Raw genomic sequence first — 15,512 nt, 5'->3', positions numbered from 1 at the left:
ATCAGCGATGCTTACAGCTGTGCAGTTGGGGGTAATGCGTTAAAGAGCCAGTGGTAAGAGATACAGGGGGTTTCCCAGGTGGCACTAGTGGTAAAGAACACACTTGCCAATGCTGGAAACATAAGCGATGCGGGTCAAGAAGATCCCCTGGAGGAGGGCATGGCAACCCACTTCAGTATTCTTGCCTGGAGAATCCCATGGACAGAGGAGCCTGGAGAGCTACAATCCAGAGGGTGCCAAAGAATTGGGCACGATGGAAGCAACTTTATATACATGTATAAGGGATACAGAGAAACAGAACACATGCCAAAGCCATTTTAAAAAACAAGCCAAGAAGGAACAAGTATTCTCAAAGGACTCTGGGTTCCTGGCTAGGGCAACCCCTGGGCTTTGGAAGGCAGGCAAATAGGACATGGAGATCTCAGCCTCAGATGCAGTCAGAGCCAGCTTCAACATCACCCAGATTGTTGGCACTGCAGCGAGGTGGGCTGCAAGGGACAGGAGTTGGAAAGGCAGGTGGGCTCACAGCACATGGCAGGTGAGGACCTGAAAGACGCATTGCAAGAACAGGGCAGAGCATGAGAAAGGAGTGCTAGGGCCGTCACTGTGGAGAGGGGGCTGAACTTGTTACGCAAATGGCACAGAAGGATTATTAGCCTGAGAAGGAGAAAGAAGCAGAAGAGAAATATTGTTCCCAAAAGACATGTCTACTCACTTCTTTCCAGAGAGGGCTTTTGGTTAATAGCAGATGTCTTTGCTGTAAGAGAAAATATGAACTGTACTTTTACGAGAAAACAAAACCTTGCTGAGCAATGAATGCTTAGAAACTTCCACAAAGAAAAATTACTGATTGATAGTCAAATATTAAGAGAAGTAAGCAAGAAAATTATTTGTACAACCAAATTATAATAAAACCTATGTCTTTGGGGGGTGGTGCTCACTGAGAATGGAGAAGGCAATGGCACCCCACTCCAGTACTCTTGCCTGGAAAATCCCATGGACGGAGGAGCCTAGTAGGCTGCAGTCTATGGGGTCGCTAGGAGTCGGACACGACTGAGCGACTTCACTTTCACTTTTCACTTTCATGCATTGGAGAAGGAAATGGCAACCCACTCCAGTATTCTTGCCTGGAGAATCCCAGGGACGGGTGAGCCCGGTGTGCTGCCGTCTATGGGGTCGCACAGAGTCGGACACGACTGAAGTGACTTAGCAGCAGCAGCAGCTCACTGAGAAATACTGATTTGGCAATATTACTTGGAGAAAATTTTTACCTCTAACAGGCAGGGATTATGTTCTTTGGTCCTTTTAAGGTAATTCCTATTGAGAAGAAACTGTTCCATGTAACCGTGTGTGCATACAGGTGTTTGTGTATCTGTGTCTCTGAATGTGTAGTGTGTGTGTGTATGTACCATGAAGGGGTATGTGCTTTGCTCTCTCAATGTACAGATGCAGTCATCTAGATACTTTTCCATTGACGACAAGCCCCTTTTGGTTATACCCTTTTGTATACTTTTTAGACTGGCAATTTAGATTCTTCTCATCTACAACCACAACTGATCAAACAATCCTCCTGTCAAATTGTCTTCACATTTCCCTTCTGAAGTGTGTGTCTGTTTACTGCAAAAGGTAGCTTTTTTGTGACAGATGTGTTTATCAAATATGGAACCTACACTACATGTTCAATATCAGCCATGTGTTTGGTACGAGGTGGGTGCCAGGAAGTGGTATGGAGGAGAGCAGGGAGGGGTCTGCATGTTACTGAGACCTGGGGTTTCAGGAGGATGACACTTTTCATGCCTCAGGGCAACTGCCTGCCTGTCCTACCTCCCAGCCAAAGGTTTGATGTGATATATAAACATGGCCAATGCTCAGCTCTCTGGGATCCAACTACAGAATGTGACACAGTAGTCCCTCAGTGTTTATGTAAAAGGAGTTCAGTAACATCTTCACTGCAGGTAACTGACCAACTTGAGTGGTCTTGACAGCCATCTCCATCTCCAGAGAGCAATGGACTCCTCTGGGTTCTGTCCCTGTGTCCCAGTGACTGGAGTGAGAGCTCATAAGTCTTATTTTGCAGGGGGACTTCTCTTTTTAGTTTGTCTCTTATAATTCTTTGTCTCTAACAAAAAAAGAGAGAGAGAGAGAGATTGATTTGGCCACATTGGTCCAATGCTCTGTTTTTTGGTTCAATATTGAAAGGGTGTGTTTGAAAAATCTAAAGGTTATGTGGGCAGAAAGGAAGAAGGCACATTAGCTCAGGCTCTAGAGCCAAGCCCCAGAAGGAAGAGCATCCCGCTGACTGGAGGACTTTCCTCCAGGGCTGGAGGGCGGATCCCCTAACAATGTCTTGCCATGCGGGTCTTGACCACTGCCTGGTCTCTGTTTTGCCAGGTGGACGCCTGAAGGAAAGGCGCAGGCATGGGTGACAGCGCCAACCACCTGCCCTTCTTCTTTGGCAACATCACTCGGGAGGAGGCGGAAGACTACCTGGTCCAGGGGGGCATGAGCGATGGGCTCTACCTGCTGCGCCAGAGCCGCAACTACCTGGGTGGCTTCGCCCTGTCAGTGGCACATGACAGAAAGGCACATCACTACACCATCGAGAGGGAGCTGAATGGCACCTATGCCATCACGGGTGGCCGGGCCCATGGCAGCCCAGCCGAGCTCTGCCACTACCACTCCCAGGAGATGGACGGCCTCATCTGCCTCCTCAAGAAGCCCTTCAACCGGCCGCCAGGGGTACAGCCCAAGACTGGCCCCTTTGAGGATCTGAAGGAGAACCTCATCCGAGAATACGTGAAACAGACGTGGAACCTTCAGGTAGGTGGCCGGCGGTCCTCTGGCAGGTGCCATGCAGGATCTCATTGCTCACAGGGGCCCTGGAATTCCACGCAGGCACCCGGTTGCATGAGAGCTATGCAATGGGGCTTCAGATAAGCAACCTTCTCCTTAGTCATCAGCATGGGCCTCCAAATGCCTCACTCCAAGAAGGCAGCCTTTCCTCTTTTGTGGTCATGCTTGAGAGGGTGGGCCCCTTCGTGCCAGCTATGTGGGTTTCTCCACCACAGGAAACCACTGTCACCCAATTCATGCCAGGCCGTTTCAGAGCAGGATCACAGGACAAATACTGGTTTTTATTTACCTAAAAGGGTCATACTGAACACACTGATTGGCATTTGATTTTACCCCTTCCTAACATCTCTTCCAGAATTTTCCATGTCAACAAACACACAGCTGCATCAGCCCCCTACGGGCCACCTGATAGTCCCTCCTGTGGACTATAATTCATTTTACTAGTACATATTGGTAGACACCTTCATTGTTAATAAACAATGCCTCCCCCAACATTCTCCTAACCTTTTATGCAACATCAGCAGGGTAACCCCAAACTGGTTGGATTGAACACAGTGAAGGATTTGGATGTGATGACAGGTTGTCATCCAAAAAGGTCCCAGAGGTTGTGACAACTTACATTCCTGCCACACTCTTCATAGCACTTGGTATCAGGAGCCACCAGGCTGGTTGACAGTCTTCTGATCAGACTCATGTATTGAACAATTTCCTGGCACTTTTTGGATATATGTTTCTTATATATACATGTGGATAACAGTAAAGGCTTTTTGAGGATTCTATCTATTCCTTTACTCCTATAATATGCTCTGCACTGAATTCAGTCTTGCAGACAAATACTATGGATTCAGTATTTTTCATTAGTATTTATTGGATATTATTTATACCTGGGGTCCTCCAGGATCTAATGCCTGATGATCTGAGGTGGAGCTGTTGTAGCAATCATAGAAATAAAGCTCACCATAAATGTAATGTTCTTGAATCATCCAGAAACCATTCCCCACGAGGTCAGTGGAAAAATTATCTTCCACGAAACTGGTCCCTGGAGCCAAGACTTAAACCATCCTTTTACTCTTTTAATCAGATTTACTGAGGTATAATTTACACACTATGAAAATTCATCCTTTTTGAGTGTACAGTTCTATGATTTTTTTTTAACAAACAGGTGACATCATGTAGCCCCACCCCCAATCAAGATACACAACTGTTCCATCACCCATCAAGCACCCTCAGGACCACCCTCCACTCCAGCCCCTGGCAACCCCTTACCTGATTTCTGTCCCTATAGTTTTGCCTTGTTCAGAATGTCATGTAAATGGACTCACACAGCATGTAGCCTTTTCAGACTGGTTCCTTACACCCAGTATAACACATTTGTGAGCCAGTTATGTGTCAGTGGTCCCTTCTTTATTGTGGCTGAGTAGTATTCCACACTCTGTTGCTTTTGCCCTTTGCTAACTTTGAACCGGTTACTTCCTTGGTATGTAACTGTTACTGCCTTTATTTTTCATCTCATCTGTGAAGCATGACAAAATGTTCAGGTTCACCTTCCCTTCTGCCTCCCCTCCTCTCTTCCCTCTCCTCAGGGGTTGGTTATGTTTTTATTTTCACTTCTTCTGGTTCTTTTTATAACTTTGAATCATCAATTTGTGTTCTTCATTTACTACTGTGATAGGTATCTATTTTTCTCCCACTAAGTATGATTACGAAGTTAATTCACCCAGCTGTCAGCCTCCTTCTCATTCTTATTTTCCATGTTGTCATTTCTTCATTGTCAAGGTTTATCTCTTTTTTCTGTGATCACATCTCCTGCAGTTACAGGCAGCAGCATGTGTAAACACTCAGAGTGAAGTCTTTTAGGGGCAGACAGAAAAAAGCATGTCTCCTTGCTTGCACACATCTTAAGTCTTCCAGATGGTCATTAAATTATCAGGGTCTAATACAAAACAATCAGTTCTAGGAGGTGATTGATTAGGAGAGGGCAGGAGGCCCATTCTCTAGACCTCACGGATTACTCCTGATGGTTTCTAAAGCCCGATGTGTCTTTGCAAAGGCCAGACTCTGCATTCTAAAATCTATTTTGTTAGTTATACACTTGAAGATACTTTAACATATAAGATCTATTGGCTTTCTTTATTGAATGAACAAACAAACAGATGTGATTTCATTTTACCGTTATCAGGACTTAGGACAGATTGGACCTGCTTCATGTGTCTTTCTTGTCACTTTCACTTATTATGGCTCCATCTCCTCTCCTCATGACAGGGTCAAGCTCTTGAGCAGGCCATCATCAGCCAGAAACCTCAGCTGGAGAAACTGATTGCCACCACAGCCCATGAAAAAATGCCCTGGTTCCATGGAAAAATCTCTCGTGATGAATCTGAGCAGATTGTCCTGATAGGATCAAAGACAAATGGAAAGTTTTTGTAAGTATTGTGTCTTTTCCTTTCAACCACTAGCGCCAGGCCTGCTTGGACAGTTAGGGGTCACTCAGCCTCCCCATCCCTGAACTCCTGGTGACCTCGGGGAAGGGATCACGTGCTATCAACTGAGACAGCATGTTGGTTGGCCTCATAGACATTTCAAATTGAAGCCATCTCATGTAATTCAGCATTTGTTTTGCTCAGTCTGGCCCCAAAGTGAACCCTCTTCTTGGGCAATGAGGGACATCATTTAAGAAAGTCTTTTCAGCCACATATTCTGCTTTTAATGACAAAACATGGGATATGTAATAATATGCATCCATCCATGTTAAAAAAACAGTGCAGTATGTTTGCTCACATTTTCCCCAAGATCTCAGACTTTGCTTCTCTTTTTACTTGGAGAGACATGCCAATGGGGCAGATAGAAAAGAAAATTTTCTGATAGTCACTCATATGAAAGGTTAACGCAGGAACTTGACCACAAGCAGATGTGTGAACTCTGGCCTCATAATCTCAGAAATGAGGTGTGCATCCCGAGCCCTGCTCACTGTTACCCTCAATGGTCAGTGCACCTCAATCCTGGAGCTGCTGGAGATGCAGGCTGCCTCAGGGCAGGGTTGGTGGTCCAGAGAAGGCAAGGAGCTGTCTCAAACAAGTGTTGATCTCATTCCCCTGAGATGCTGTGACCAAGGGGACAGAGGTATGCTCACCTGTGCTTGTCACTGCTCAGTGATCACCCCCTGGCCATGCCAACGGCTTGCCCCATCCTGGCCTTGGACAGTTACACAGCAGTGTTAGCCCTGTAACCAAGAATGTGGAGACACACTCAGCAGGTGTTTTAAATTTTTCCTAGAAATAGAAGTGTTTTCTCTGAGTATCCACCTATTTAAAGAATTTCCCTCAGACTTTACCGTAAAAGTAAATTTAGTAGCTTGATTGTGTCCAACTCTTTGCAACCCTATGGACTATAGCCCACCAGGCTCGTCTATCCATGGAATTCTCCAGGCAAGAATACTGGAGTGGGTAGCCATTCCCTTCTCCAGGGGATCTTCCCCATCCAGGAATCAAACCCCAATCTCCTGCACTGCAGGCAGATTCTTTACCATCTGAGCCACCAGGGAAGCCCTACTTTACCATAATCCCTTTTATTTAAGAGGTGAGGTGATCTTAAACACAATGCTTTTTTATTTTATTTTTTTTTGGGGGGGGAGTGGTGAGACAACTTTATTTTTTTTTTTTAATACATATTTGATTTATAATTTCTTTTTTTTTTTTTTTATAAATTTCTTTATTTTAGTTGGGGGCTAATTACTTTACAATATTGTAATAGTTTTTGCCATACATTGACATGAATCAGCCATGGGTTTACATGTGTTCCCCTTCCTGGACCCCCCACCCACCTCCCTCCCCATCCCATCCTTCTGGATCATCCCATTGCCCCGGCCCTGAGCCCTTGTCACATGCATCGAACATGGAATGGTGTTCTGTTTCACATATGATAATATACAGGTTTCAATGCTATTCTCCCAGAACGTCCCACCCTCACCTTCTCCCTCAGAGTCCATAAAATTGTTCCATGCATCTGTGTCTCTTATTCTGTCTCGCATATAGGGTTATCGTTACCATCTTTCAAATTCCATATATATGCATTAGTATACTGTATTGTTGTTTTTCTTTCTGGCTTACTTCACTCTGTATAATGGGCTCCAGTTTCACCCATCTCAGTAGAACCGATTCAAATGTATTTTTTTTAATGGCTGAGTAATATTCCATTGTGTATATGTACCACTGCTTCCTTATCCATTCGTCTGCTGATGGACATCTAGGTTGCTTCCATGTCCTGGCTATTGTAAACAGTGCTGCGATGAACACTGGGGTACACGCGTCTCTTTCAATTCTGGTTTCCTCGGTGTATATGCCCAGCAGTGGGATTGCTGGGTCATATGGCAGTTCTATTCCCAGTTTTTTAAGGAATCTCCACACTGTTCTCCATAGTGGCTGTACTAGTTTGCATTCCCACCAACAGTGTAAGAGGGTTCCCTTTTCTCCACACCCTCTCCAGCATTTATTGCTTGTAGACTTTTGGATAGCAGCCATTCTGACTGGTGTGAAATGATATCTCATTGTGGTTTTGATTTGCATTTCTCTAATAATGAGTGATGTTGAGCATCTTTTCATGTGTTTGTTAGCCATCTGTATGTCTTCTTTGGAGAAATGTCTGTTTAGTTCTTTGGCCCATTTTTTGATTGGGTCGTTTAGTTTTCGGGAATTCAGCTGCAGAAGTTGCTTGTATATTTTTGAGATTAATTGTTTGTCTGTTGCTTCATTTGCTATTATTTTCTCCCATTCTGAAGGCTGTCTTTTCACCTTGTTTATAGTTTCCTTTGTTGTGCAAAAGCTTTTAATTTTAATTAGGTCCCATTTGTTTATTTTTGCTTTTATTTCCAATATTCTGGGAGGTGGGTCATGGAGGATCCTGCTGTGATTTATGTCGGAGAGTGTTTTGCCTATGTTTTCCTCTAGGAGTTTTATTGTTTCTGGTCTTACGTTTAGATCTTTAATCCATTTTGAGTTTATTTTTGTGTACGGTGTTAGGAAGTGTTCTAGTTTCATTCTTTTACAAGTGGTTGACCAGTTTTCCCAGCACCACTTGTTAAAGAGATTGTCTTTTCTCCATTGTATATTCTTGCCTCCTTTGTCGAAGATAAGGTGTCCATATGTGCGTGGGTTTATCTCTGGGCTTTCTATTTTGTTCCATTGATCTATATTTCTATCTTTGTGCCAGTACCATACTGTCTTGATGACTGTGGCTTTGTAGTAGAGCCTGAAGTCAGGCAGGTTGATTCCTCCAGTTCCATTCTTCTTCCTCAAGATTGCTTTGGCTATTCGAGGTTTCTTATATTTCCATACAAATTGTGAGATGATTTGTTCCAGTTCTGTGAAAAATACCATTGGTAGCTTGATAGGGATTGCATTGAATCTATAGATTGCTTTGGGTAGTATACTCATTTTCACTATATTAATTCTAACAATCCATGAACACGGTAATTTTCTCCATCTGTTTGTGTCCTCTTTGATTTCTTTCATCAGTGTTTTATAGTTTTCTATATATAAGCCTTTTGTTTCTTTAGGTAGATATATTCCTAAATATTTTATTCTTTTTGTTGCAATGGTGAATGGTATTGTTTCCTTAATTTCTCTTTCTGTTTTCTCATTCTTGGAGTATAGGAATGCAAGGGATTTCTGTGTGTTAATTTTATATCCTGCAACTTTACTATATTCATTGATCAACTCTAGTAATTTTCTAGTAGAGTCTTTAGGGTTTTCTATGTAGAGGATCATGTCATCTGCAAACAGTGAGAGTTTTACTTCTTCTTTTCCTATCTGTATTCCTTTTATTTCTTTTTCAGCTCTGATTGCTGTGGCCAAAACTTCCAAAACTATGTTGAATAGTAGTGGTGAGAGTGGGCATCCTTGCCTTGTTCCTGACTTTAGGGGAAATGCTTTCAATTTTTCACCATTGAGGATAATGTTTGCTGTGGGTTTGTCATATATAGCTTTTATTATGTTGAGATATGTTCCTTCTATTCCTGCTTTCTGGAGGGTTTTTAAAAAAGTGATTCTAAAAGCAAGTATAGAGCAGCCCTGAGTGGGCACACGAGGTGACTGGGATGATGCTTAGTGGATGCAGTAATAGCCACTGTCAGAGATCCTGGAGCAGGAAGATGTTTTTCCCTCAGTGTGGCACCTCTTGGCTCATTGTCCCATGAGGTTTGGACTTTTACCACCTTCTTAAGAGTAATTTCCAACACACATGTCACAGGACTGGGCCTATGGCCTCCTGTGGGTTAAGTGAGCCCTAAGTTGTGTTATCCAGACAGCAAGGCCTCCTGCCTTCTTGCCGGTTCAGAAGCCTGCTCTCAGGCTTGCTGGGGAACAGCTGCACTCAAGGAGGCTGCCTTCTCCTGACTTAGACAAGGGGATGCTGCAGGGGACACCCACTGTGGAACAGCCCACAGCTATGTAGTCCTTCCTACTGAGTTTTCTCAGGCCTCATTCAGGTTTCCCCAAAGAATGTGTCTCCTCCACACTTTCCCGTCATTTAAATGAACTTGTCCATCTGTGGACCAGCATTTACCAATGTCCACAGCTGTGTGTGTTCTTGGGCTTCCCTCGTGGTTCAGATGGTAAAGAATCTGCCTGAAATGCAGGAAACCCAGGTTCGATCCCTGGATCAGGACGATCCACTGGAGGAGGGAATGGCTACCCACTCCAGTATTCTTGCCTGGAGAGTCCCATGGACGGAGGAGCCTGGTGGGCTACAGTCTATGGGGTCACAAAGAGTCAGACATGACTGAGCGACTAACACTTTCAGAGTTGTGTGAGGTGCTAGATGCTGACTCCATCTTGGACTTTGGAGATGGAGGTCTCTGCCTTGTGAAGTCCACATCTCACTGGCAGAAGTAGACACCAAACAATTGAACAAGAGCTGCCCAGTGCATTGGAGCATTTAAGGAAGGGACTAGAACTTGTGATTGGCAATCTGGATTCTGTTTTATGCTGGGTGATCAGGAGGGGCCTTGCTATGAAGGAGACACTTGAGCAGACACCTGAGGGCAGCCAGGAGCCGTCCTGATTGAGGGAAAAGCATGTGTGGGTTCCCAGAGGCAGGAGTGTGCTCGGAGGGTCAGGCCACCATGAGGCCACTGTGGATGGTACAGAGTGGAGGGGGTACGGGTGGAGAATAGGGGCTAGGCCACTGAGGGCCTTCTGGTATTGACGCTTTTCTTTGGGCAAATTAGTGCATCTACTTTTGGGAAGAGGTTAGGGCAAATGCAATTGAAGTTCATGGTGACCCATCTGGCTGGGTATAGAAAGAGCCAGTGCAGAGGAAGGAAAGTGAGCAGGCTCACCAGCCACACTTGTGTGCATTTGTATACATTTAAACCAAAGTACGATGTCCATTTATCTGCAGAGATTTCAAGGCTTTCATCTTCTCATGTCTGAGCACAAGAACTGCCTTTAATGAGTGTTGGAAGGAGGAGTGACGTGGGTGCTGTGGCTGCACCAGCATGGCTGGGCTCTGTGTCTCTTCTGTGCAGACAGGCTCTTATTGTCGGGAGCAGCAGTTCATTTGCCTCCTCTGTTGTCCCCAGTTGACCCTGGGGAAGAGACCAATTTCAGCACCAACCCTCTGTTACCCTGTTTACAGTTCCTTGTCCAATCTCATCTTGCTGCTTGATTTTATCACTGAGGGCTGATGATCCGGCTCATCATTACTTGCAGTTCTTACGCAGGTCCATTCCCAGCCCTCTGGACATGGTTTGGCTCCAGTTGGCTGTCCATGACCACCATGTGCTTCTTATACCCCCATCAACCTCTTCACACCTGCTCAGAGGTGCTTGTTTCTTATGCCACCCTGTCTAAGACTTGCCAAGACTGGCAGATCTTACCTGGAACACCCCCACAGCACCTGGAAGATGTTGAGAATGTAGGAGGCTTTCAGATTGAGAAACAGAACCTATTCTCTGTGATTCCTAACAATGGGCTTCTTTGTGGCTCAGACAGTAAAGAATCTGCCTACAATGCATGGACAGGGGTTCAATCCCTGGATCAGGAAGACCCCCTGGAGAAAGGAATGGCTGCTCACTCCAGTATTCTTACCTGGAGAATCCCAGGGACAGAGGAGCCTGGTGGGCTATAGTCCATGGGGTCAAAAAGAGTCAGACATGACTGAGCAACTCATACATACACGGATAACACAAGAATAGGCCACATATAATGTTAAGTACTTCACAGAAGGTTAATAAATATAAGTGGATTTCGAGTCATTAATGAACACAGGATGAAAGGCCAAGGGACACCCATGACTAATGTTGAAGGTTTACAGTTCCCATTTAGGAATATCTTGGAGAATCGAGTGTGAAAATATTCGATTCATTCTGGAATCTCTGGTCTGCGTGTGGTTCACTGGAGCAGATCCCCAGCCTCCATCTTAGAAAAACAGTCTTCTTGCCACCCACCGAAACCAGAGATGAAAAGGCAACATATCTCAAAATGTCTGAGACCTAAATGAGGTTATAACTCCTCTCTAATGCAGAAGGTGTGTTCCAAAGACTCTTAACTGCTGAGATGGATGGTGTCTGGGGAATCTGGCCAACTCACATTGTAATTTTTCCTCTTCTTGAATTACGGTATGAAGTACATTTGTGGTGGCAGAACTTCTGAGCCAGGAGGGACCTCACTGCTAATGGTCTAAATCCTTTGATTTTCAATCAAGGACTTAGACACAAGGGAACTTGCCCAGGACTGTCTGGCAAGTAGGAGATGAGGGCTGGAATGCAGGGTCCCTGATGTGTTTGGATGGAGAGATTGTTATCGTTCAGTTGCTCAGTCATGTCGGACTCTCTGCAACCTCGTGGACTGCAGCACTCCAGGCTTCCCTGTCCTCACTATCTCCCGGAGTTTGCTCAAACTCATGTCCATTGAGTCAATGATGCCATCCAACCATCTCATCCTCTGCCACCCCCTTCTCCTCCTGCCTTCAGTCTTTCCCAGCATCAGGGTCCTTTCCAGTGAGTTGGCTCTTTGCATCACGTGGCTAAAGTATTGGAGCTTTAGCATCAGTCCTTCCAATGAATATTCAGGGTTGATTTCCTTTAGGATGAACTAGTTTGATCTCCTTGCTGTCCAAGGGACTCTCAAGAGTCTTCTCGTTTGAACCACAGTTCAAAAGCATCAATTCTTTGGCACTCAGCCTTCTTTATGGTCCAACTCTTATATCCATACATGACAACTGGAAAAACCATAGCCTGAGAGGAAGCAGCAGCAAAATCCATGTCCAGGGCCTCCCCCCGCCCCAAGCCCCACTGCTCTCCCCATGTAAGGCATGCTGCCAGGGCGTGTCACTGAGAATGCCCACTTTTTGCCTTGTCTCCTGTCCACACAGCACTGCTGAGACTGTTCAGGAATGGCTTTATGAAGAGTGGCCAAGAGAGACATTATACTGTCCTTGGATAATAAAGGATGTAGGCGTAAAGGCTCTTTATAGAGGAGTTGGACAGTGTGGTCTACAGAACCCCTCACCCCCACAGTCATCTGCGGCATTTCTAGAGGTGGCTTTTCATCACCTGCTATAATGGGCTGAATGCTGTGTCCCCACAGATTCATATGTTGAAGCCAAAGCCCCCAGTGTAAGAGATTTGGAGGTGGGGCCTTTGGGAGATGATTAGGTTTAGACAAAGCCATGAGGATGGGTCTCCATGATGGGATTGCATATGAAAAGGAGGAGACAGGACTTTCTTTGCCTGCATACACCGAGGCAAGGTCATGTATGTGAGTGCACAGCCAGACGATGATGGTCTACAAGCCAGGAAACAGGCTGTCAGGAGACATGGGCTCTATCAGCATCTTTTTAAAAAATGTTTTATTTTGTATGGAAGTATAGTCAATTAGCAATGTTGTGATAGTTTCAAGTGGACAGCAAAGGGACTCATCCGTACATACACATGTATCCATTCTCCCCCAAACACCTCCCTCCTTCAGGCTGCCACATAACATTGAAAACAGTTCCTGTGTTATGCAATAGGGCCATCATTTTGATCTGAGAATTCTAGCCTCCAGCACTATGAGAAAGAAATGTCTGTTGTTTAAGCTCTCCAGGTTGTGGTGTTCTAAGATACCTGTCCATGTCTGGGGTCTAGATGGCCAGGTGGGAACACCAGACAGGGACCCCCACCTAGCCCAGGTCCAGTGAATGGGGGCCAGAGCTCTGCCTCTTTCATGACACCAGGGGCAGAGGCAGAGTGGACAGGCTAGGTTGAGAATATATCCCCTCGGCTCTCTGAGGCCTCATTTGACAACATGGTTTGCGATTTTGAGAAATTAGTCACAGCTCAGTTGTGACTACAAAATGAGTTTGTTAGGAAAGGGAAACAAAGCTTACTTTACAAAAAATTTGTATCCTCTCCCCCAAAGGAAGGATCCAGAATTGGTGGGGTTCAAAGCCTGTATAATTTGGAGATCTTCTTTAAAAAGAACACAAAATTAGGTACAAAATACAGTATCTTAGAGTCAGAGAAAAATCACAATGAATTGCAAGCTTCTAAAAGACTGGTAAATACTTCAGACATACAAAATTTTTAAAAAGTAATATAATTTTTTTAGTTAAGTGCCTGACATGTGCCTATAGCATTTTTTATTTTCTGCGTCTTTTGACTGCACAGTGCTTGGTTGCCTCTTCATTTGACAATAATTTGGTAATATTTACTGCATATTGAAAAAAGAAAACTTGGTCCTTCCTCTTGGGTCACAACTCATCCTGAGTAATGCAAGTCCATTTTTAGGATTACTGTCAATTCTGGGAAAGGAAGTTGGAGTGGAAGCAAGAGTGGTCTTCTCTGGCTATGATGAAATAACTTTTACAAATTGTATAAAACTCTAAGGCCATGTGGTCACACTGCTGGACCCTGCTTGAGCCAGATGAGCCTGTGGGGATGGGCCATGGTCAACAGGCCTCTGACCATTTCATGTATAAATATCTTACCGTGTGGTTCATGCAGGGCAGCTCAGAGCTCTCATGCACACAGGCTGCCCCCAAGAGCACATCTTTTCTGTTGAAATGTAATGTGCTGGCTCCTTCATGTCATCATAGAAGCTATCTCAGAACAAAAATGCTCTAAACACACCATGTTCTGCAAATATAAAGCAATGGAATTGTCACTTTCTTTGTATTTAGTCTCCAGGTAAACATTTTATTGTTTTTGGCTAAAGATCCTTGCAAGTCTTAAAGAGTGAGGAGGGAGTTCAAGGTGACCTTTAAAACACACAGATGGTGGCTTTCCAAATGGCTGAATTAACCTTGCACAGAGAAGGTAGTATTTTAGATCTATCCAAGGAATCATCACACCAGTAAGTCGCCAATGCCATTTTCACTATAGTTCTTATTGTTCTTATAGTTCTTATAGTTCTTCTTTTTAAACAGAAGTATGCTGTTTAAAAAAATAGCCTTTCATTCCACAAAATGATGAATTCCACCAGATATGTACCAGGCATTGTGACAGCACCGTGACAAACGAGATAGACTTTGATCCCTGCCCACACCATGCTTAAAGCCTAAGTGCGTGTCGTCGCTTCAGTCATGTCCAATTCTTTGCGACCCCACGGACTGTAGTCATCCTGGCTCCTCTGTCCATGGGATTCTCCAGGCAAGAATACTGGAGCAGATTGCCATTTTCTCCTCCAGGGGATCTTCCTGACCCAGGGATTGAACCTGGGTCTCTAGCATCTCCTGCATTGCAGGTGGATTCTTTACTGCTGAGCCACCAGGCAGGCCCTTAAAGCCTAGGGGAAGATGTCAAATTCAGAAAGACATGCTGCAATGTGTGTGATGTGTCCCACTCATTATCACGGTCATTCTATTTAATGATACCGGGGACACTGACTCTCAAGAGTTATCTTTATTATATTTCTTTTCACATGTCTGTTGTCCATCAGTCCACTTATTATGAATGCCCAGAGCAGGGACTGGCCGCCATCTTCTCAGCTAGAGCCCTAATGCTCAGAACAGGGGCTCAGTGGTAAGACTTTTTCTGGGGAAAAGAAGGTTTAAGCTGTGCTCTGAGCAATGAGAAGAAAATTAGTGGAGAAAGAAAAGAAAAGAAATTGGGGACTTCCTTGGTGGTCCAGTGGTTAAGAATCTGCCTTCCAATGCAGGGGATACCGGTTCGATCCCTGGTCGAGGTACTAAGATCCCATATGCTGCAGGACAGCTGCCTGCACACCACCACTAGAGAGAAGTCTGCTTGCCTCAACTAAGACCCAACACCGCCAAATGTTAATTTAAACAGCATATTGTATTTTGAAAAATAAAAGAAAGTGGTCCTGGGCAGGAGAAAGAGTCAGTGCAGAGTCTTAGGGGTCAACATTGTGACCTGTGACTTGGCCAGGAGCAAAGCAACAGTGACAGGGAGGTCATCAGGCAGGGAGGTCATCAGGCCAGACCGGAAGTCCCTCCTGATCCTGAGGGATGGGCCAGGGAATGGATTGTCCACTCAAGGACACTTTGAGAGTAAAAAGGGCCAATGACAAGATGGAAAGGGGAACAGCAGGGGATAACAGGACTGTCTCAGCCAGATGGTCATCCTTTTTTGCACTAACTGTAGGATTTACCAAATGATCCTTAAATTGACTGATTAGATTTAGCTGAGGCTTCTCAGGGGGCACTAGTGGCAAAGAACC

General features: G+C 44.8%; 1 protein-coding gene across 4 annotated transcripts in view; it reads left to right on the top strand.

Annotated features, from left to right (window-relative positions):
* The window catches only part of SYK (spleen associated tyrosine kinase), a 106,387-nt gene that overhangs the window by 44,351 nt on the left and 46,524 nt on the right, over nt 1-15,512 (top strand). For all 4 annotated transcript variants that reach the window (XM_081571726.1, XM_081571714.1, XM_081571737.1 and 1 more), the window contains 2 exons: nt 2,392-2,820; nt 5,116-5,276. In XM_081571726.1, coding sequence (XP_081427852.1) covers nt 2,419-2,820; nt 5,116-5,276 — 563 coding nt within the window. In that variant the 5' untranslated portion in view covers nt 2,392-2,418. The remainder of the gene's footprint in view (nt 1-2,391; nt 2,821-5,115; nt 5,277-15,512) is intronic.

The sequence above is a fragment of the Giraffa tippelskirchi genome, chromosome 1 (assembly GCF_054371585.1).
Source record: "Giraffa tippelskirchi isolate mGirTip1 chromosome 1, T2T-mGirTip1v1.2.pri, whole genome shotgun sequence".
Lineage (NCBI taxonomy): Eukaryota > Metazoa > Chordata > Mammalia > Artiodactyla > Giraffidae > Giraffa > Giraffa tippelskirchi.
Note: the sequence above shows the minus strand (reverse complement) of the source record. Positions and strands in the feature narration are given on the sequence as shown.